The sequence below is a fragment of the Mustela erminea genome, chromosome 9 (genome assembly GCF_009829155.1).
Source record: "Mustela erminea isolate mMusErm1 chromosome 9, mMusErm1.Pri, whole genome shotgun sequence".
In the NCBI taxonomy this organism is placed as follows: Eukaryota; Metazoa; Chordata; class Mammalia; order Carnivora; family Mustelidae; genus Mustela; species Mustela erminea.
Genome location: NC_045622.1, coordinates 14,536,800 through 14,559,319, shown reverse-complemented (window position 1 = coordinate 14,559,319; position 22,520 = coordinate 14,536,800). Strand labels below are relative to the sequence as shown.

General features: G+C 43.8%; 1 protein-coding gene across 10 annotated transcripts in view; it reads right to left on the bottom strand.

Annotated features, from left to right (window-relative positions):
• Nucleotides 1-22,520, bottom strand: part of KMT2A (lysine methyltransferase 2A) — a 77,184-nt gene that overhangs the window by 10,765 nt on the left and 43,899 nt on the right. For 6 of the 10 annotated variants that reach the window (XM_032356285.1, XM_032356288.1, XM_032356291.1 and 3 more), the window contains 21 exons: nucleotides 22,047-22,193; nucleotides 21,331-21,426; nucleotides 20,981-21,101; nucleotides 19,741-19,863; nucleotides 18,916-19,100; nucleotides 17,440-17,613; nucleotides 16,411-16,521; nucleotides 16,034-16,107; nucleotides 15,229-15,422; nucleotides 14,796-14,902; nucleotides 13,577-13,714; nucleotides 12,389-12,547; nucleotides 12,023-12,140; nucleotides 11,823-11,901; nucleotides 10,411-10,571; nucleotides 10,029-10,211; nucleotides 5,579-9,818; nucleotides 4,397-4,477; nucleotides 3,507-3,565; nucleotides 2,083-2,253; nucleotides 200-274 (listed from right to left, as the gene is read on the bottom strand). In XM_032356285.1, coding sequence (XP_032212176.1) covers nucleotides 200-274; nucleotides 2,083-2,253; nucleotides 3,507-3,565; nucleotides 4,397-4,477; nucleotides 5,579-9,818; nucleotides 10,029-10,211; nucleotides 10,411-10,571; nucleotides 11,823-11,901; nucleotides 12,023-12,140; nucleotides 12,389-12,547; nucleotides 13,577-13,714; nucleotides 14,796-14,902; nucleotides 15,229-15,422; nucleotides 16,034-16,107; nucleotides 16,411-16,521; nucleotides 17,440-17,613; nucleotides 18,916-19,100; nucleotides 19,741-19,863; nucleotides 20,981-21,101; nucleotides 21,331-21,426; nucleotides 22,047-22,193 — 6,796 coding nt within the window. The remainder of the gene's footprint in view (nucleotides 1-199; nucleotides 275-2,082; nucleotides 2,254-3,506; nucleotides 3,566-4,396; nucleotides 4,478-5,578; nucleotides 9,819-10,028; nucleotides 10,212-10,410; nucleotides 10,572-11,822; nucleotides 11,902-12,022; nucleotides 12,141-12,388; nucleotides 12,548-13,576; nucleotides 13,715-14,795; nucleotides 14,903-15,228; nucleotides 15,423-16,033; nucleotides 16,108-16,410; nucleotides 16,522-17,439; nucleotides 17,614-18,915; nucleotides 19,101-19,740; nucleotides 19,864-20,980; nucleotides 21,102-21,330; nucleotides 21,427-22,046; nucleotides 22,194-22,520) is intronic. The other 4 variants (XM_032356287.1, XM_032356289.1, XM_032356290.1 and 1 more) reach the window with 3 other exon arrangements.

Below are 22,520 nucleotides of genomic sequence, written 5' to 3'. Positions count from 1 at the left end.
TACAACTGTCAATAGACTAAAAGCCACTGAACTGCATGTTTGAAATGGGTTAACTGTATAAGAATTATAACTCAATAAAGTTGTGAAAAACTATTTCTAAAAAAGGTTGATGCTTTTGTAGAATCAACTCTATAGCTTTAGACCAACAAGCTATCAGACTACTCGGAGACAGGGGTAAAATGACCTCTGTGGCTGTTACCTGCAAATGAGAGCTGCTTTAGGCGGGCATTTGACCGAGCTTCCTGGACTTTATCTGTCAAGGACTTCCAGGCATCTGTGAGGAAATAAAATAGTCCATCAAATATCTCTAACACCAGTGACAAGCAAAAGCACTGAGCTCAGAATCGCTCCAGGGTGAAAACACCCTGCTAAAATGGCTTTGACTTGTGTTCTTAGTTGCAATGAGTTCCATGCATAAGAAAGCAGCTGAGAAGGTGCCTTATCCAACAGTTTTAGACAGGAGGGTCCCACCTTCTGAAAATGAGCCCTGGATCCCCCAAGTATTCACATCCCTCGATGGAAGTCTGGGTCCCAAACCTGACTGTTGGGTATCACTTCTATTTCACCTGCCCCTAAACAAGACAACACTAACGTGAACGATTTAACCCGGACTGTGGGGAGACCTAACCTCTATTCCATAAAACTAAGGGGGTGTGACTAGAAAACCTCCACTTCTAGCTCCAACTTAAGACTCTAGGATCTCCTACTGTCTGGTGGGCTCGTGACGACCACTTCACACTCAGTGTGTGGTATTTGCAACTCATACAGTCAACATAGTCTTTTCTTCCCTTACATATCTGTTTTTTTTTTTTTTTTTTAAGTGAACCAGGCCTGAATCTGCTGTCACTGTGGACTCCTCTCTCCACTCTCCATATCCACACAGTCCTGAAGAGTAGTCGTTCCTCCCTTTTCCTGCTGGGAATGGGCTTTATTACCAACCTCTCTACTGTAGCTATGCTCTCATTAGTGACCTCTTGCCACCTCATGTCTCCAATTCAGTCCATCTTAAAAGGAGCTACCACATTAAGGTTCTTGAAATTCTGCCTTTATTCCTCTTCCCCAGATTTTCAAAGGCCTCATGGTTCGGCACTGAAGGGCCTTTCAAAGCCAGTGCCCAATCCACCTTCGCCATTTTCTCTCTCACTACTGCCTGACTAGGATTTCGATGTCCTCTCCCACCTGAGGACACTCCTAAACCCACCACATGCAATTCTGTCTAACTTTGCTGACGTCCCTTCTTAGAAAGTCTTTCTCATTCCTCTTTTCCTAGCACAAATTCTATCAACTCCTTTAACAGAATCGTCTATTCTACCGTTCTTTCTGGGTTTGATAACCCTAACTGACCCCTAGGAATCTTTCCTTCAAATTCAACAGCTAATGAACACCTGAATGCTTGGGATACAAAGAGGAACAAGAAAATAAAATGCCAACCTTACTAGGACGTTCTCTATTTAGTAAGATGTAAGAATAAACATTTATAAAAACAAATTTTTAAGCTCTAAGAAAAGCATTTAAGATTCTAAAACAAACAGAAAAGAGGGAATGGGAGTGCCTATCTGCCTCAGAAGGTCAGGGAAGACTTTCCAAGCTGAACCCTGAGGGACAAGGTAGAGTTCACCAGATAAGGGAGGGTAAAAGAACATTCTGGGCAGAGGGAAGAAACAGGTGAAGGCACAGGAGTGAAAGAGAATGGCATTTGAGGTCCACAAAGAGGGGGCAGAAAATAAGGCCAGAGAGAGAAGATACCCCACGTGCTCTGCTAAGTTATGGACTATTTCTCCAGGAACTCCTCCAACTTCTTAAGGACAAGTTAGATTATACGTCGAACTGGATGTGTAATGTCATCGAGTATCTTCTGTAACACCAAGTGCACAACCGCCCACATCAACAGTACTAATGTAAATAAGTGTGGCTCTGGCTGAGACAGAGCCTGCACTGGCAAGACAGCCCCATTTTTTTTTTTTAAACTTAAATAATTTCTACATCAAATGTGAGGCTCGAGCTCATGACCTTGAGATCCAGAGTCAGAAGCTCCACCAACTGAGCCAGCGGGGTGCTGCCAACCTCATTTAATCCACTCACCTTCGATACTTTCTGCACAGATCTGAAAGCCATCGTCACTTGAAATTTCAAAAACAAGTCCTTTCTTGGGCTTTTTCTCAGCAATGCTTTCCTTCCTCTTCTGTTCTTGCTGGAGCCAAAGCATCAGTGGAGAGCTGAAGTTACTTTCTTCTTCTTCCACTGTTTTAGGTTCTGCGAGGAAGAAGACAGATAGGGCCCAAACTGACTGCATTAGCAAACACTTACTGAGCACTGATACATTCTCTCCAAGCCTACCAACATTCCACAGTTGGTATGATTATTCCCATTTACAGATAACAAAACTGAGGCTCAGGGCACCTGGATGGCTGTGGGTTGAGCCTCTGCCTTCGGCTCATGTCATAATCTCAGGGTCCTGGGATCGAGCCTCCTATTGGGCTCTCTGCTCAGCAGGGAACCTGCTTCCCCACCTCTCTCTTGGCCTGCCTGTCTGCTTACTTGTGATCTCTCTGTCAAATAAATAAAATTTTTAAGAAAAAGAAACAAAAAACGAAACAAAACCGAGGCTCAAAGCTGTGGAACAACTTGCCCTGGGTCACAGCTAGAAAGTGACTAAAACTAGATTTTTTTTTTTTTTTAAATCTAAAGTCATGCTGTCTCTGTGGTAGTTTCTAGTATGACAATTTGATAGTTTTTCAATAAGCAATTGCCCTCAATAAAGTCAAAGGTAAAAAATAATGATTAATCAAATGAAGCACTATACATGAGGCACTTTTCTAGGAACTTCCTGTAAATTAATTCAGATAAACCTCACAAGGACCAGTGAGGTGTTACTATCGTGTACACTTCAAAGTGTACATAAAGGTGTGAAACCTGAGGCAGAGAGATGGTAAATTAATTAGCCTAAGTTCATATAACCGTAAGTTCTGACAGAAAGAGGCGCCTCAGTCCTCCTGAGGAATCAGCCAATCAGCAGAAGGTGATTATATCCCAAATGTTACTCCTGAGCATTTTCTCCACTTGCTTCTCTTCTGGGAAGTTACCTTGATGGAAAGAGGCGAAACCTATATCCAGAGCTCTCTAATCTTGAAGTGGCCAGTTCTTTACTGATCATATTCAGTAGTCAGATAGAAAGTGCTATGGAGCTGTACCTGGGGTTGTGACCAGATATGTGGTTTTCTTCAGCGACAACTAAGGGATGAGATCAGGTAACCACTAGCTATGAAGATCACACGGATGTTAAAGCAAGCAGAGCAGAACGATCGACAGATGTCACAGACTATACAGCAGAAGGGTGCAAGACCAGGGGATAGATGCCCTGAGGGTTAGTCTACACCTCTGGCCAATCACTTAACTTACCTGGAGCTTAAATTTTTTAATTTAGAAAATTTGTAAATAATGTAGGCCATTTTTATAGTACTTTTGACTTTAAAATTCTAATGCTAACCTGTCACCCACCCACATACCTGTACTTTCTTGCTCATTTGCTGGATTTTGTGTTGCCTGAATCTCAGGAAGAACTTGCCTAAATGAGAAGAAAACCCAATGTAAGATGTAACATCAGCTACTATTCAATTCAAACATGCAAACTGTCCACAATCGGCCATACCGCCGTCGGTTACACAGAACAACTACCAGAAACGGACCATAGGACGTCTTGCGTATAACGTGTTGGATAAACACCACCCTACTGTATGATATGTAACATAAAATGCTCTTCTATGAGATTCTTTCCTAAATATTGGCATTAAGTTTGGGCTTTTGGAGTTTGTAAATTATGTCCTTGAAATTTTTCTCATACCCTCAGTGTTAGAAAAAATTAAAAGAACACTTGTTAGAAGCAGTTCTGGAGTTACTTAAGTAAATTAACTGATTTAACCAAAAGCAAAAGCAAGCTTAAGGAGCCAGTAAACCACCATCAATTTTCATTTTTGAAAATTAAATCTTGGAAACAACCCAAATGCATATCAATAAGGGGCTATTTAAATTAAAAAAAAAAAAAGTACAGAACAGTATGTATAGCATTACTCATTTTATATAAAAAAGGAATATAAATATATATTCATATATACACCGTGTGTATCTGTATTTGTGTAAAAATGTGTGAATGGATGGAAACAAATTATTAGCAGCGGTCATTACCAGGGAACAGAAGGGGAGAAGGGTAGGCAGGACGAACACAGAACCATTTATTATTTAAGTAATTATGCATTAAAAAAAGTTACAAGTATGTATTACTTCCATTAAAAAAAAACCCCTCTGGCAACAAGAACAATTCAAATGAGGAAGAATTATGTTTTAAATGAGGTGGACAGAACTGAGGACTTAACCTTAGAGAAACGATCTTTGTATTTACCCTGTGGGCTGCCCGCACTCCTTCTGTGATGACTGTTCCACGTTAGCTGTGTCCTGCGGCTCAGCCTCTGCTCCCTGAGACCTGGAAGAAAATCATTGCATCTTTTCAAGAAAAACCACCAGTGACTACGTACTAAAGGGTGGAGGTCAGAAAAACAAAACAAAACAAAACTAAACTAAACTAAACTCTAGACTCTATCAGGATCTGATAAATTTACAAGTTGGGAAAACTAATCTGTGCTGAACAGGTTAGCCGGTGGTTATGAGGGCATTCTGTCGAAGAGAAGGCACAAGGAGCCTTCTGGAACACTAGGGATGTTTTATCTCCTGATCTCGATGGGGCTACATGGGTGCATACGTATGTAAAACTTCACTTGTATATTCCAGGCATGTTACACCCCGACACTAATTAAAAAGAACTTCATCAGGATCTATGACAGCTGGCTTTGCCCTCCAGACAGGAATAATCATTGTCCCTCAGTATCCTAAGATTCAGCAAAAAACAAAAAACAAAAAACAAAAAAAACCCCCAAAGGTACATCAAAACCCCAAAAGCGAAAAAGCCAAGACCATTGTTTTACATCAGAGCAAAGGGGGCCTGAGCTTCTTCTTACTCTTCATTTCTGCTCAGGTCATGATCTCAGGGTCGTGAGATGGAGCCCCATGCTAGGCTCCGCTCTGAGCATGGAGCCTACTTGGGATTCTCTCTCCCTCGGTCCTCCCCTCCCTCCACTTTAAAAAAAAAAAAAAAAAAAAAAATCAGGGACGCTTGGGTGGCTCAGTTGGTTAAGTGTCCTGGGATCGAGTTCCACATTGGACTCCTTGCTCAGCAGGGAGCCTGCTTCTCCCTCTGCCTGCCGCTCTGTCTGCCTGTGCTTACTCTCTCTCTCTGACAAATAAATAAATAAAATCTTAAAAAAAAAAAAAAAAAATCAGAGCAAAGAGTAATTAGAGATGTGGTTCTCTCCAAGAGACAAACTGCCCACGGAGGGAACTAAATTTTGCTCTATAAATCACCACTGTGAGGAGGAAAAAAAAAATCAAAGTCAAAACCCAGAACACCCCCGAGTAATGCAACGTGGATGGAAGAGTGTCCTTCCCAGGAAACTGCCAGGCCAGCAGCCTCTCATTCAGAGCAAAAACAACCCCACCTACCAGGGTAGCTAGTATTTCAATCTCTCACCCTGTGACTGAGGTCAGGGACGTCGTGTTGGCTTCTTGGTCTGGAATGTGTGCTTCAGAACTGGTCCGCAAATGGGTAACTTTGTGCTTCTTGCCATTCCCTTTGTCCAAAGGCAGCGGAAACCGTTTGATTTTTGGTTTGGTTTTAGTGGGAGCCGGCACTGAGGGGCTGGCTGACGGCTGTCCAGGGGACGGAGAGCCCCCGGGAGAGGCAGAGCTGGCTTGCAGAGCTGAGGATAGGGCCTTGTTCTGCTCCAGCCCCATGCTGTTGGGGGCATCTACTGTCTGGTTGAAGTTAGATCCCTGGGTCCCTGGTGCAGAATCAAGTTCACGCTGGGAAGGGAGAATCCCAGTCTTGCTGGCAAGGAGCTGGTTCACGTGCTGAAGCTGATAGTGTTCTTCCGCTTCCCCAGAAGGCGAAGCAGCTGTCATGCCCGCAGTCTGAGCAGAGGGGAGCACGCAGATGCCAGACGCCGCTGTCATTGTAGCAGCCGGAGCCTGTGAGGTGCCCAGTTGTGGAAACATTCCTGAACTCGGCGGCAAGGCCACAGGCTGCTCCTGCATCCCCAGGCTCTGCTGGCTAGCTTTGATCAAAAGGTTGCTTATTGAGCCGATATCCGGGGTACTGAGCAACCTGGGGTTGGCTAACGCGACATGTCCTGGAACGGACGCGCTACTTGTAGGGGTTGCTGTGGTTTGCATGGATACAACATTCAAGACGGAGGAACCGGCTGCCAGGCCAGACACAGGCCCCGCGGTGAGGTGGCCAGTATCCTGGCTTATGGTAGACGCGCCCGCCGCCGCGGCCGCTGTGCCGCCCACACTCTGTGGTAACAGGGGTGCCTGTTCAAAATACATGATGCCAGATTTAGACCTTTTTATGATGTTGGGGACAGTTCGGTGAGATGAAGTATTAAGTGACCCCAGCTCTAACAGGTTGGGGTGGTTTGGCAGCTGAGAGGGTGTGAAGTTAATCAGGGTCATGTTAGAGACCACATCGGAAGGGGCAATGGTTGAAGGGGTGCTAGAGGGAGCGAGTTTTTTATTCTTTCGGGTGTGTAGACGAGATATGGGTCTTTTCTTGAGTCCAGAGGATGGAGTGGCTACTGTGGTACTGAGGTCTGTCCTCTGGCTGGCTTCTGAAACCAAAAGTTGGGGATCTGGAGGAGGCTGAACCCCAATAAGTAGGCCTGAAGGAGGACTGCTGATGTTAGGTGGGAAACTACTTTGAGCAGCTGCAGGGAAGGAATGTAAGTGCTGGTGATGAGGCATGGGGAGCAATCCTTTGCTAGCAGGAGGGAACAGAGATGGAGAAGTTGGCAAGCTTGGATTTAGTCCCGTGGCTAGGGTGAGACCACTTCCCATGGGCCCCAAGACTGAAGTATTTGTCTCCATCACATTGGGTGTAGAGCTAACAGAAGAGGTCAACTGGATTTTTTGGGTCACTCCATTTGGAAGAGTTTGGAGAACATAAAGTGGCTGCATGTTCTGGTTAACCACAATGAGTTTCTCAGTGGCTGGTTTCAGGTGGGGTGGAGTGGTCTGGACAGCTGCATTAGAAATCTGAGATGGGCCAGGACTCTCGGTAGAATTGGGCACATATTTCTGGTTCTGGATAGGAACAGTAGGGGAAACAGGTACCTGAAGGCCGGGGGTGCTACTGTTTCTAGTTAAATCCTGATTGTTGCCATGACCTTGCTCCACTGAACCACAGGGAGGGCTGGAAATGTGGTCTGCGTCCATGTGTCCTTGGATAAAATGATCGGGAGTCATGTGGCCTTCGGGCGTGGGATCCACTCCTGGACTCAGCAGTGCCGAGTCGCCTTCGGAGGAAGCCACAGACTTCTCTGTGATGGTTACTCTCTTCTCTCCTGAGTCGGAGATCACAGCCAGTCTACTGGGATTCTGGCTGGGGACAGTGGGACTCCGGGTGGTCAGGACAGACAGGTCGGACGGCAGCTCCAGAGGCAGCTCAAACTGCTCCTCTGCCGAGATGGAGGAAGAGACACTGCTGTCCACAGGCTCTGTTGTCGGCAACTGCTGGGAAAAGACCTCGAAAAGACCCATTTCCTTTTCTCGATTACTGTCAAGACCCAAACCTTCACCCAGATTCAGGAGTTCCGACGAAGAGGACTCCGGGCTCTCGCCCAAAGCCTGCATGGAGGGAGTGTTCTTCAGTACAAAGTCCATAATGTCCGAGGGCAGGATGTTCCCACAGTCGTCACTGTTGTTGTTATCCGAGTCTGACTTCAGGAGCTCAGTATTGTAGGTGTCCAGGAGGTTCTTGTCTGATGGGGTGCTTGTGTGGACCCGGCGGCTTGACTCCAGTGAGCTGAGCTGAGCCTCCAAGGAATCCTGTCCCTGGGTTTTAACTCTGCTTACGGAGTGGCAGTTATCCATCTTTGGCTCATTTTTGTGGCCAACGGAACTCTTAATGACGTGTTCTTTCTCACTGGGATCTTCAGGTCGCTCGATCTTTAAGTTCTCTGTTCCGTTTTCTTTCCCATTTCTTTTCGGGATCTGGCTGCTTTTCCTTGTGGTGGCCGTGACGCTAGTATCACTCTCTGTGCCGTCATCGACGCCATCCAACTGGGAGATTTTGGGAAGGTCACATTGCTCCTCCTCCCGAAATAAATTATGGGATGCCAGCCGCTCATCTCCACCTGAGGAAATCACTGTTCTGGTGAAATTATAGTAGTACAGGTCATCTTCGTCGGAGGTGCTTAGGTCGTCAGCACCATCCACCTGTCCTTCAGCTGATCTCTTGCCCCGCTTCTTCCCAGTGGAGCTGCTGTAGAATGGAATGTCTTCTTCACCGTAGGATCTCACTCCATACAGCGGGGTGAGCCCAAAGAACATGTTGGAGCGTGCCCGGGCACTGCGACGGGGGTATCTCCTCTTGAAAGCGCCGTCCTCCTGAGGTTTGGGACCGTCTGGAAGCATCAGGTTTCTGTCCTGTACCGGCAGATTCTGGTAGTTGTTACTCTGAGGATCCTGGGATGAGGTGTTATTGGGGCTTGGCTGGGCCACTGGACCATCTCCTGGACTTTCAGAGGCTGCAACTGGTTCTGTGGGAGAGGCGGACTCTACTTGCAAAGGGGACACAGGGCTCCCTTCCTTCAGTGTATTCTTGGACTGGCCCTCACTTTCCATTTTGAGAGGTGTCAGTGTCACTTTGACTGTGCGCTTCCGGGGGGTCTGTAATTCCTTGGCAGATCCCTCTGCTTGCATGGATGGAGCTTTGGGGACTCCCGGAATGGAGAGGCCTTTGTCTCCAATCTTATCAGAAGAAACATTATTACATGGCCGTTGCCCCATAAACTCAGGAGTCAAAACCTCATCCACGAACTCCGGCTTTAGGGTTCCCTCTTCGCCAGTTGTCACCTGACCCGGTTCCAAAAAAGACTTACTGGAATGTTTTTCTTTGAAAGTTTCTTTACAAGACTTTTTCCCTTTCTGTCTCCGGTCTCTGGAACTAGATCCCATGTGTTCGTTGATGATGGACGATCTGCTGCTCACTCCAGAGAGCTTCAAGGTTTTAACTCCCGCATCTTCATCGGGAGGGGGGTTTACCGATTGGTTAGAATCTATGTGTTGGTCCCGATCGTTCCTCTGTCCTCTCAGATGGAGTGGTGGGAAGGAGAGGGCCTCTTTAGAAGAATACGGCCCTGAAGAGAGTTCAGCAAAAGTGCCGATCTGGCTAGCGTTTAGTTCCCCAGGTGCTGTATTATGAACCTGTGGGGCCAGTTTGGGAATGCCGGGATAAGCCCCAGTATGGGCAGACCCCTCTGAGCTCTTGGAACTTGGCACTTTGGTCTTCTCTCCTTTCAAAGAGCAGCTCTTGGATCCTAGGTCTGAAGCGCTGGAATGCTTCACTTCAGAAGAGGAAGACCCATCCAAGTGGCTGGTTTTACTGCCCACTGTAACTACTGTCCTTTGCAAATTTGAAGAGGTGGGAGTGTTTTGCCCTAAATTAGTATTTGAATTCAGTGGTCCTAAGACATGATCAACTGCTTTGGCACTTGACTCAAGATCTGTGGCAGTCCCGATGGTGGAGACTGAGGAAACACTATTCCTGGAGTAAGTACCCCCAGTTCTCATTGGAGACATTATCCGGAGTTTAGACCGCTGGGGTGACAAGGAAGAAGTGCTGTGACGCCTGGAGCCAATGCTTCGGAGTCCAGAGGAGAGTAAAGGGTCACCCACTGTGACTATTTCATGAGTGGTTGGGGTAGGACTTCCTGAACAAGAGAGAAAAAAGTAATAAAGTCTATTACAGAGAGAACGAATGTGTGGTGGCCATTGTTTTCAATGACTTGGCAGTGGCTTATAACTGAAAGCTGCAAATCAAGATTTTCAATGAGCAAAGCCACTAAGGCCTGGAAGAATGACAAGCTCATCTCTGAGCTGACCTTTTTGGGGCAAGTTAGTCAATGAGGTAAGTCCTTTACCTGCAGAAGGCAACGGCCGACAGCCAGGGGATCTCTGTGTTGGAGAATAACTAGGTGTTCGAATCCTAGGGACCTTTGAGATGACGTGATAAAAACAGGAGCCAGAGGTTTGAGAGTGAGGTCGGTCTGGTGAGGAAGGACTTAGAATTTCAGCCGTGTTTTGACTTTCTTTAGATGAAATTTCTGTGGTAGGAAAGAAAAACTCTTACTTTAAAAAATAAAAAGGTCCAATTAAAGTATCAAATGAACCAATACAAAGCAAGCTGTTAGGTAAAGATCCAAATACAAACAAATGAGATCTCCCAGAGAGACGACTTTCCCCACCTTCAGTCACAGTATTCCCCCAAATCTAATTCGAGTCCCACCTCGATTAAAGACCCACCTGCAAAAGACGTGGGACTGTGAGCGATGGTCCTGTTTTCATCGTGCTCCACGGTGCTGTTGATATCCGGCTCCACCACCGGGGGGCGGCACTCCACGATCTTGCACGTATACACACAGCGCTTGCGAGCATCAGTGGTGCTCCAGTAAACCCTGGAACACCTGGCAAACAGACCCACACAAATCCCCGTGAGTGAGAGGACAGAAACAGAGACGAACATCTGCCAAAGCCTCTTCTCCTCCTGGCTCCCCAATTTACAGAATTTAGCTTTACATCACTGATTCTTATTATAAGTCCCTTGGCTCGGGTGTTCCAGGGTTTCTGAAGTTGTTGGTTTTTCCTAGCCTCTCAAAAACAGCACCAAATCTTTTTTTATTGTAGCGTAAGCAGGAGACAAAAATAGTAAAATACCCTAAAAATGCAGAGAAAGGAAAATACTAACATCTACTGCCAGATATAGTTATTGGCCTTCAGGAAGGGACTACCATCGCTCCCAAGGTGTACACAGAGGGAGAAAAAGCAAACCTGAAGTGTCCCCTTTGGGAGAAAAGCCCCACAAGACAAGGGAAGTGTAATTGCTTCTGATCTGCTAGATGCTGACGGAGCCTGGTTTATACAAAGAGCTGCCAGCTCGGGGCGCCTGGGTGGCTCAGTGGGTTGGGCTGCTGCCTTCAGCTCGGGTCATGATCTCAGGGTCCTGGGATCGAGCCCCGCATCGGGCTCTCTGCTCCGCAGGGAGCCTGCTTCCCTCTCTCTCTCTCTCTCTCTGCCTGCCTCTCTGCCTACTTGTGATCTCTGTCTGTCAAATAAATAAATAAAATCTTAAAAAAAAAAAAAAAGAGCTCCCAGCTCAACATACAGACTGTGTTGCCAGAATTGGAATGCAAAATAAACTGGTGTATAGATAGCAAAATGAGACTCCAAAATGGGAGAGACAGAAAGGGAGTTTTAAATTTACACTGTCAGCCCGCTAGAAGTTTAAGCCATTTGCTTCACGTAGGAGAGAGGATAAATGTTCACTGGACAATATGATCATTATTGTGGGGGTTTATATTTTTAGCTTGAGGACCGAGGCCTGAGGTGTTTGATCCACTACAACAATCGGGACCTTTAAATCCAGATAGATGGAACTCAAGTGGAATCTTAAAACAGACTGACCTTGTGTTTTGTTTTGTTTTTTTTAATTTAGGTTTTATTTGGAAATGATTCTGAAAGTATGCCAATAATACATTCCTTTTATAACTGGATTTAGTGCACATAAAAGGATACTTTTGTCCCAATCTACAAAAAGTAGCAAAAAAGTAGTGAATTTTAGGTGGCGATTAAAAGCAGCTCTCCATTCAACGAGCTGCTCATTGTTCAGGATGCCCCAGCTGTGGGGGCTGGTGTCTTGGCTCCATGCAGCTACTTACTGATATCCAATAGGAAAAAGCTTATCTTCACAGTCAGAGAGATCATTCAGGATTCCCAAGCAGTCAATTGTCATGGAGCCTGATCAAGGAAAGAAGAACGGGTGAGAGGAGGTAATGAGAAGGCTCACTTTATACCCAAAGACTAGGAAGTGCTCCAGCGACAGAGCGAGCCTTCGCCCGGCCAGGGCCCTGCGTCATACCAATCATCATGTGGATGTTCTCCGGCTCCAAGCCATTGAGAAACTTTCTTCTCAAGCTGATTCCTTCAAAGTCCACAAACACTCTTCTAAAAACTTCAAATCCATTCTCAGGAACCACCTAAAACAAAACCCAGCTGTTAACGACAGCCTATTCCTTGACACATTCCATGTGATACTGACTATCTCTAAGGGCAAGTGCAAAGCCTCTCAAAATCACCGTGCTGTTTCACGGGAAGACTGCCGTATTTCTCAGAAGGCGATTCCAGGAACACAGAGTAGTAAGGTGAAGCAAAGCTTACCATCTTGCTGTTTCCAGCCTATTTTCCCCGAACTCCTATAGAATTCGAAAAGCAACGAAGCTCTCACCTCGCCTTTGATCAGATCCCGATGTCGCTGGCAATACACTTTCTTATCATCCAGGAAGACACAGTTCTTGGCGCGAGAACACATGAAGTGATAGTTGCTGGTGCAGGATGTAAGGCAGCAGCCCACGGTGGCTCCTGGCTTTTGGCAGAACTCACATCTCTAACCATCCAGAGAAAACAGAGGCCTAAGTCAGACTTTCAGATGTTTTAAGCCACTTTCCTTCTCCTCTGTAGAACTACCCCATTCTGGGTTTCCTACAAGTCATTTTTTTTTTATTGGTAATCAGCTGAATTACAGAGAACTAATAAGAACCCTAAAGCCTCGTCTACAAATCCTCTCTCTCCCATTGTCCCTGGGGCCCTGAAACTATTAAATGTAAAGACTACACTTTGATTTAGAACTTAAACAGAAAGTTTTGTTTTTAGGATGCACGAATGATTTATAGAAAATAGAACTTTGAGGACTGATTCTAAAAACATCATCTTACAAGAAGGCTACTATATCCAAAAGAATTCAGTTCTAGAAAGATTATACCAGGCAGAAACACAAGGGTTCTCTAGTTACTAGACTTAACAGATTACAATTTATTTCACAATTCAAAGATCACCTTCAGCAAGCCTAAATGTCACCACCTTATTCTGTCACAGTCACAGTCTGGGCTCCCCTCTCCACAGAAGACTTTTTGTTTGTGCTCGCCATACAATCTACATGGGCTTTTTGTTTGTTTCTCTCTCTTTCTTTCTTTCTGATAATTCTTCATCTCCCCTCTTTCAAAGTATAGCTTTTAAAATTTTACTCCTTCATGGCCTTTTCTGACGATTCTCAGCATCTACTGATCATTTCCTTCATCCTTTTCCTGTGAGTGTATTTATGTGGGTTTTTCCTATGGAACCATAGAGTGATTCAACTGGGACCTCCAAGATCATTTTGTCTAAATCACTTAATAAAGTAACACCTTTCTTGCACATTTAAATTGTCTCCCAAACTAGGTAACACTCTGTCTTCTATTTCTTATGCACCAACCCCCAAAGGTCAGAGTAGCAATTTGCCTACAGTATACACCAGCATTTGTCGCTGGCTAACCATTCTGAAGGCAATGTAAAACCTCAGTGAAGTATCATGAAGCCACAGAGAGAACATCTGGAAACTGAGGGGAATCTTTTCCATAACATTTACACCAGGTCTTACCAGCTGCTTGCCCCTGATCACAGCCATGTGCACATTCTTTAGTGATCCATCATCGTCTTCAAACACTTCTGCTGACCACAAAGCGCAATTTACATGTGTCCACTCATTTTGGCCAATGTAAAGCAAACGGCCAGCATCCTATGAAATCAAGAGATTTCTTTTTTCTTTAAAGAATATAATGTCAAAGTAGGTATCCTTGGTATTAGCTTTACCTCAGTCAAGATAACATCAATAATAATTATTTAACTTGGGGATGCACACAAAACTCAAAACTCATTTCTCAATGATTTTCTGTTTCCACCTCTCACCTTTCTAGAATCCATAGGTGGGAAATATTTTATAAACATAGCGAATCAAAACACAAGCAGTATGTGGTAAATTTATGAAAGTGTGCACTAATTTCTTCAAAACCGTATTTCAAAGCCAGTCCTCTCAGCTTGCATTAAAAAACCTTTTTTGGGCACCTGGGTGGCTCAGTGGGTTAAGCCTCTGCCTTCAGCTCGGGTCATGATCTCAGGGTCCTGGGATAAACGCCCACTTCGGGCTCTCTTTGCTCGGCGGGGAGCCTGCTTCCCTCTCTTTCTCTGCCTACCTGTGATATCTCTCTCTCTCTCTCTCTGTCAAATAAATAAATAACCTTTTTATTATGCGCTATGTGTCCAGTACTAAATAAAGCTTCATAAGCATTATTTCCTTTAATCCTCAGAGAGCACAGAAATTAATCCAGGCAGCCGCCAGAACTGGGGATCTTAACCATTCTGCCTGCCTACCTTAAACACAAGCCTTTCATACGCAAACTTACATACTTTACTGACTTTCACAAAATCTTTTTGAGAAGTCTCCTGTAGAAACTACCAGACATCAACAGGTTAATTTAAGGCAACTCATCTTTTTTTTTTTTTTTTTCTTTTTTTAAATTTTAAGTGGTCTTCACGCCCAGTGTGGAGCCCAATGTGGGCTTAAACTCACCACCCAGAGATTAAGACCAGAGCTGGTATCAAGAGTTGGATGCTTAACCAACTGAGCCACCCAGGTGCCCCAATGCAAATCATCTTTTAAATCAACTTAATCAGTTATAGAAAAAAGACCACAAGTGCTATAAGCTAGGTGACAAACATTCATTAAATAAATGGCACCCAGTCATCGAATTAAGACACAAAGGACCAAACAGTTCACAGGAACATTTGCTACGTAGGACCCCGTTCGCCAAGGTACTTACATTAGCACTGTCATCACCATACGTCAAACACAATGCACATTGTCTATTATCTTCTATGCCTGGGGGTGGGTTCAGTTCTGGACTATCTTCTCGACTCCTATCAGTACCTTGGAACCCAAAATACATCCAGTTAAAAGCGGCAATACTAGGTCTGATTTCCAGGAAGAAAAAACCAATTTGGCTTAAATAGGCTGTGGCTTATAAAATAAACACCTTCAAAAACTGTTCAAAGTTATGCTATCTCACCATCTGTTAAGAGTATTTATGTCGATTTCTTGTTACCAGGCCAAGCTAGGCAAAAATAATGATTTTATTACATTTAAGGATGGACCTGAAAATGTCTTTCCAACATGCAAGTACATTAAATTTACGTTTACAGAGTTAATCAGCTGCATCTAGAGAGAAGTGGATAATGACTCATTTGGTGCCTTACTCAGAATTGGTGGTGTAGGAGGATGGAGAGGAGTTGGAGAGTCTGGTTCCCCAGGCCCTTTAGGTTTGGGAGCTGGAATGATTTTCTTCATTAGAGGAGGCTGCTCAGTGTGGCTGTTTTCCTCTCGCTCCTGCCACTGAGCATAATTATGGTCAAGTGAAGGTGGAAGCACTGCGTTTGGTAACATCCCACTGCTGAAAATAATTGATTCAACAAGCATTTATTGAACTCCTATGATATACCTGGAACTATACAAAATAATCAAATTCTTGATATCATCAGGTCACAGCCCCATGCATAAGCCATTCACAGAATATAAGGACAAGCCACAGAATCTGAAAACTCTTTAAATATACAGGACTTTATTTAAAAAAAAAACCATATTCTTGATATATGACTCTTGGTTAAACTTCCAGAAGCAAGTGATAACTTTCCCAAAGAATCAAAAGGATTTATTGGAAGAAAAATTTAAGGTTAAATATGGAGAATCAAGAGCAATAGTAAGCACAATTTGAACTGAGTAATACAGAGCCCAACTATTACAAGTCTGAATACCGAGCTACACATAGAAGCACGTGTATTGTACCTATGCCCCAAGTTAAGCCAAGCTGCAAAAAATATAATAAAGAAAAAAGAGGGGTGATAGACTATAATAACCATTAAGTATTAGCTCTAAATCAGCACTGAAAAGGCATTTCAACAGACTAATTTTTAATCTTAAAACCTAGTCTAAAGAAACCTTAATCTAGAACTCTGATTTCTAGCTGATGAGGTGGAAAAAAAAAGTAATCCTGAATTTACTTACTTGCTTGATACTTTATTTGGCTCCCAAAACCTAGACTTTTTGACACTGAACCATGGAAAAACACGCTCCATTTGCTAACAAAAAAGCAAACAAACAAAATGTAAGCATGTGAACATTCATTAGGAAACCACAGAAAACCAACGACTTCATACCAGCTTCTAAGTCAATACGAGGATGATTTCAGGCCACCAAGGGAAAGATCCACCCACTCTGGTGACCTCACCAACTTCCTCCCAAAGAATCAGAGGAATGAGTTAAACCAAAAGATGTTTTACACATCGAGCAAAACAAAACGGAGAAGAGAACAAATCCGTTCTGTTCGTGGAGTAATTACCCATAGATAAGCATTAAAAACATGAACTATTAATATCATTCACCCGAATAAAGAAGGACTTGACCATGCTGTTGGCTTTTTTAATCTCTGGCTGCCCTCCATCTGAATTAATGGCTGCTTGAATGATCTTCACGATATCATCACTGAACTCCAACTGTATACGAAAACAAAGTATTAATTATTCATAAAACAGTGTGTTCTCAAAACCACTTCCTCTTCCCTCCTAAATCACCCAGCCCAGAGAGCCAACAGAAAATGGACACCCTATTTTAATGCAGTATAATGTCTCTTTAGCAGAGGTCTCTATAAGTTCACAATTAACTTGGGGCAGTCAAGAGAAGCCAGGCTAATAAGGGAAGCATGCAAATAAACTGGTTCTATCACAGTAAGTAACCCAAAGAGGGCCATAACTTTTTATTTATTTATTTATTGGGGTTAAAATAAACAACTGAACAGCAAATATGGATCATGAGATAACAGATAATCATTCCCATACATTCTTAAAAACATAACTTTAAAACATACCTTTTATAAACGAGTATCTTATATAGAAAAATACAATATTTAGACATGATTTTGAGAGAGGCAAACCAAGTAACTTCACATTAGCATCTTTCCATGAACAGTTTTTTTTTTTTAAAGATTTTTATTTATTTACTTATTTGATATAAGAGAGCAGGAGCAGGGGTGCAGAGGGAGAGGGAGAAGCAGGCTCCCTGCTGAGCAGGGAGCCCAATGTGGGGCTCGATCCTTGGACCCTGGGATCATGACCCAAGCCAAAGGCAGACGCTTAATCGAATGAGCCACCCAGGCACCCCTCCATAAACAGTTTTAATAAAAAATAATATTCAGAGAACTCAGATGACAGCCAAATTAAAAAATAATCTTTTGAGACACTACCTTCCCATCTTCTGAAACACAGAGCTGAAAGAACTCATATATTTTTAGGTATTTAAATCCACACGACATTTCTAAATATAATACACACCATCTCTTGGTGCTTACTCCCAGCCTCGTCCCCCAAAGACCCAAAGGAGTTAAACTGGCATTTGAAATGTTGGTAGAGACATACCACAGATGTGTAGTTTCCTTGGTCCATTTTCCTCTTGACTCCTTCCAGATCTAAGGGCTGCTGATCTTCCTGTTTGCTGACCTCAGTAAGCACTGGTGGGTCCGGTCCTTCTGGGGAGCTGCGGGAAGGTATACTCTCCTCCGTCTCAGGATTTAAGTCTGGAGGCTTGGCAGCCTGTTGCCAGGAAAGACAGGTTTCTTTTATGTAACACTGAAAATGAGGCATCGGTGAAAATTCTATTCAAATTAATAAAGATGGTACTGAATTATACATATTATAAAACTTGAAGAACATGAAAATAAGCACAGATTTCTTAAATAACAGAAAAAGGGCGTTAGAATGAGCCGGTTCTGTAATCCTTTGACCATATAAACTTAGAACTTCCAAATGGAGTATGAAGACACAGAAACTGTCCAGTTCCTTCTGAGGGAGACAGAGAAACTGTCCAGTTCCTTCTGAGGGAGACAGAGATGGCAAACTTTCCTATTTAAACAATGGAGCTCTATGAGGAGATAAAGCAGCAGCCTAGCTCTGAGTTCGAGTTATCCGTGCATTTTTTCCAACATTTTACCTTGTATTTCCAATGACTACTCCATAGACGTACAGTTCACAACTTCAATGGACGAAAACTAGTGGTTTACAAATTCTGCCCTGAGGAGCCCTCAGGATTTCCCAGAGTGATAGTCCATGACTGTCAGAGTAGGCCGCCACTCTCCCTCTCATCCAGATTACTCTAACTGCTTTCTGACCACCGTTCCTGCCTCTAGCCTCCGTCCTCGCCAATCCTTCCTCCCTCTCCAGTCAGAATCTTTTTTTTTTTTCCTAAAAAGCAACTCTGATCAGGTTATTCTTCACTGAAGCCTTTCAATGCTGTCCCCCCAGAGCCCTCAGAGTATAAATTACACATTTCTTATTAGTAATAGCAAAGAAAATCCCCAGAGAAAGTCCTACTCAGTACTAAAGGTTTTCTTTCTTTCTTTCTTTCTTTTTTTAAAGATTTTATTTATTTATTTGACAGACACGGATCACAAGTAGGCAGTGAGGCAGGCAGAAAGAGAGGAGGAAGCAGGTTCCCTGCTGAAGGGAGCCCAATGTGGGGCCTGATCCCAAGACCCTGAGATCATGACCCAAGCCGAAGGCAGAGGCTTTAACCCACTGAGCCACCCAGGCGCCCCGTGCCCCATATTTTTAAATTTAATTGACAGAGATCACAAGTAGGCAGAGAGAGAGAGGGGGAAGCAGGCTCCCTACCGAGAAGAGAGCCCAATGCGGGGCTTGATCCCAGGACTTCAAGATCATGACCTGAGCCAAAGGCAGAGGCTTAACCCACTGAGCCACCCAGGTGCCCTCCCCCTAAAGATTTTCTTAATGGCTGAAAGCCAAAGCAAGTAAGTTTATAAAACTAAATGAAGAATGGAGCAAATGAACGCCCCCTCGCTGGCTGAACCCGCCCAAGAATGAACTCCCAGGGCCGACCTGTCGGTAGCGAAGCAAGTGGCTGGTGGTCCGAGAGTTGAGCAGAGCTGTCAGAACCTGCTTCAGGGAGATCTGCAGCTCCTTCTCCAGGGCCAGCCGCCACTCTGCAGGGTGCCGCTCGGTGCAGTTCACACAGGTATAGGCCACACTTTCTGGCAGGTTAGACAAAATCTCATACATCTCATCTAGAAAAACAAAAACCCACAATGCTGAGGTGCTCTGAAGAGTGGCAGAGAGGGAGAAGAGGACACTACTCCCCTGAACTTAATACAAGCTGTACCCTGGGGACGGCAGCAGGACTCTTTTTTTTTAAATTATTTTTATTTTTATTTTTAAAAGATTTTATTTATTTATTTATTTGACAGACAGAGATCACAAGTAGGCAGAGAGGCAGGCAGAGATTGAGAGAGGAGGAAGCAGGCTCTCCGTGGAGCAGACAGCCTGATGTGGGGCTCGATCCCAGGACCCTGGGATCATGACCTGAGCCGAAGGCAGAGGCCTTAACCCACTGAGCCACCCAGGTGCCCCCGGCAGCAGGACTCTTAATGTCCCCTAGGAACCCAGCACATACTGATCTCTGAAGGGACACTATTAACGCTAGCCCAGGATAACCAACAGGTTCAGGTACCCACAAAACACAGCAAATACATACTTTAAAGGGATACGTTCATGATAAATGAGCACAGCTTGACAAGAAAGTGCTTATAGGGGTGGAAATTTCAGAAGACTTCAAGCAACAACACGGCCATAACTTTACGTTTACAAATTACTTTGGGGGCTATAAATGTACCAAGCAAGAAGAAACTGTAATAAAAAGACTCCAACCTTCTGTACCTGAAAGATTCTCACATTTGGAATGGACCCAGCGATCACACTTTCCACACTGCATCATCTTACTCTCGTAGTCATCGTCATCATAACACTTATCACAGAGAGGGCAGAAGTTCCCTGAAAGCAAAGCACACTTTTCAGCAGCGCTCTGGCTTACACACCAGTGCCTCCCAGGCCCTAGCTTCGTGTGCCAGCTCTCCTCTGCAGCTGCTCACAGGTGCCAGCGGGGACCTACTATGCAACGCTCACACATCTGTCACATGTCCAGGTTTTCCTGAGCTCTTAGAACATGCCACTGATTTTATTGAGACTCATTTTTGAAGGTCACGAGGTAGAGTTTACAAAGAACACAGGAGAAAAAGAATGAGAGAATGTTCTCTCTGACACATTCCAAAGAAAGGTTTGTATTTTCAAAAAGAGGTGAAGAGGTGGGATTAAAAAAGCAGTTAATTTACACTCTCTCCTTATTCTTAGTGGTTTAAGTTAGAGCTCAGAGCAGCAGTTCCTAAAATTCAACACAAATGACAGCTTTCATCAATTTGCTTTATCCATGCACTCCCACTACTCTTTTTTTTTTTTTTTAAGCTTTATTTATTTATTTATTTATTTATTTATTTATTTGACAGAGAGAATGAGCACAAGTAGGGGAGCAGCAGGAGGCAGAAGCAGGCTTTCCACTGGATGGGGAGCCTAACATGGGACTCTATCCCAGTACCCTGAGATCATGACCTCAGCCATAGGCAGATGCTTACCCAACAAACAGAGTCACCCAGGTGCTCCCCCTCTGTTATTCTTTACTTAATAGATTACTTTAAAATACATTCAATAGTAAACTCTGTATCATTATTATCATAAGTCAGTAAAATGAGTTATTAGGTTAAATTTTTCTAGCGTAACTACTAAAATGTTTGACTCAGTAACACCTAAAATCATTTCTGGAACAATCAAATGTCTATACCTCACACTGGGAAATACTAGCTTAGAGCATTTCTTCTGTGGTTAGTTATTACAAAAAGTCCCCTTAATTCTTCCCATATAAGTTAACAAAGCATTTCTAGTTGCTGTAATACTCCGCTGTAAAGAGCAAGATCAGGAACTTAGTAAATGGGTCTAGATGGTGTCCCTGACAAGACAGATAAAACTTTTTACTTCCTTGCACTGGGGTGTCCAGTTCTCCTTCAAAACACCAAATAACAACTTCTACAAGTTGACAAAACTGGCTTTTTTAAAGTACCTTTAGCAAAGAGTTTGGCACAGTCGTGGCACAGTGAGAAATCGTGAGACCACTGTGCATCCCACCCTTTGCCTGGAGTTGTGGATCCACAGCTCTTGCAGCGCACACACTTGGTGCAGATCTGGAAAAGGAAAAAAAATTCAAAGGGAATTCCCTATTTTAAGAGCTCATCTCATTTAAAGAGACCTCATACGCAATCCGTTTCTCAAGATGACCTCTTTCCTGGGTTGGCTCTTCCTAATGAGACCGAAAAACGGTCACAGGGACATACTCCAGCAAGGGGATCCCCATTACAAGCCCAAGAGCCCCAACGTCAGTTCTCTCTGCAACAGCGTCATATGGGTACTCACCCAAACTTTCTTTTTCTTGGTGGGCTTGGTGGGGTAGTTTGGTCCCAGGCACTCGGGGTGATAGCTGTTTCGGCACTTATTACACTCCAGCAGCTGCTGTAGGGAACACAAAGGCAAGGGATGAAGAGGTACACACTTCCAGTTATGAAGTAACTAAGTCGCGGAGATGAGAAGTACAGACGAGGGAATACAGTCCATGAAACTGTCATAATGTGTGACAGTTGTGCATCTCATGGTGAGCACTGAGTCGCACACCTAAAACTCACATATTGTACGTCTGCTATATGCCAATAAAAAAAAAAGGAAGAAAATATGAAGGCAAGAAAGTGGTTATCACACACACACACAGATGAGCATTTAGTGCCCATTTCATATTCACCTTCAAGTAAGTATCGCACGTCACTAGAACAATTTACATTGTCTCCTAAATTATTTTACTCTCAAAGAAAGCAGTGGGACTTGTGTCCTGCCAAAGGCACCCAGATGAATATTCTTATCAGGCAGACTGCAGTTTTTGGGGGGATTTTAATCTAATGCCACATTTTCTCCTATATTCCCTAAATTAAAACATAAAAATAGGCAATGAACTATACCCAATTAAATAGTCAGAACAGACTGTCAGTGGAGGAAAAATATAAATACAAAACCCTAAACCAAAAGGCAGAAACAGAGATAGAGAGTAATGCTCTAAACAGTTCTGTTACTTAGTTTTATACCTTGGTAGCCTGATGCTGCCTTCCACAAACATGACAGAACTTGCAGCGGCGACAACACCAGTTCTCCAGCTGGTCCTCCAGGGGGCGCTCGTTCTCCTCTAAACAAAACTTGTGGAAGGGCTCACAACAGACTTGGCAATACACAAACTAGGATAAGACCGGAATATAGAAGTTGTCAAATAACATGCAGAGACATCAACCAAATGCTATTTACAGACTTCAGGCTTTAGGAGTCCAATGGGGGCGGTGTGTGTGTGTGTGTTTTTAATTTAACACATAATCATTTAGCAATGACTATGAAAAAAAAGCACAAGATTAGGCACTGCAGGAGATGCAGGGGCCTAAAGTAATAATGGCAGAATTTAAAAAAGTAACAAAATAAATGTAATCCCAGATTTACCAGAATGCACCAAGTGCCGAAGGTGAGGTACAAGCAAGAGCTATCGGAAGGGGGAAAGAGGGAGGGTTAAAGGC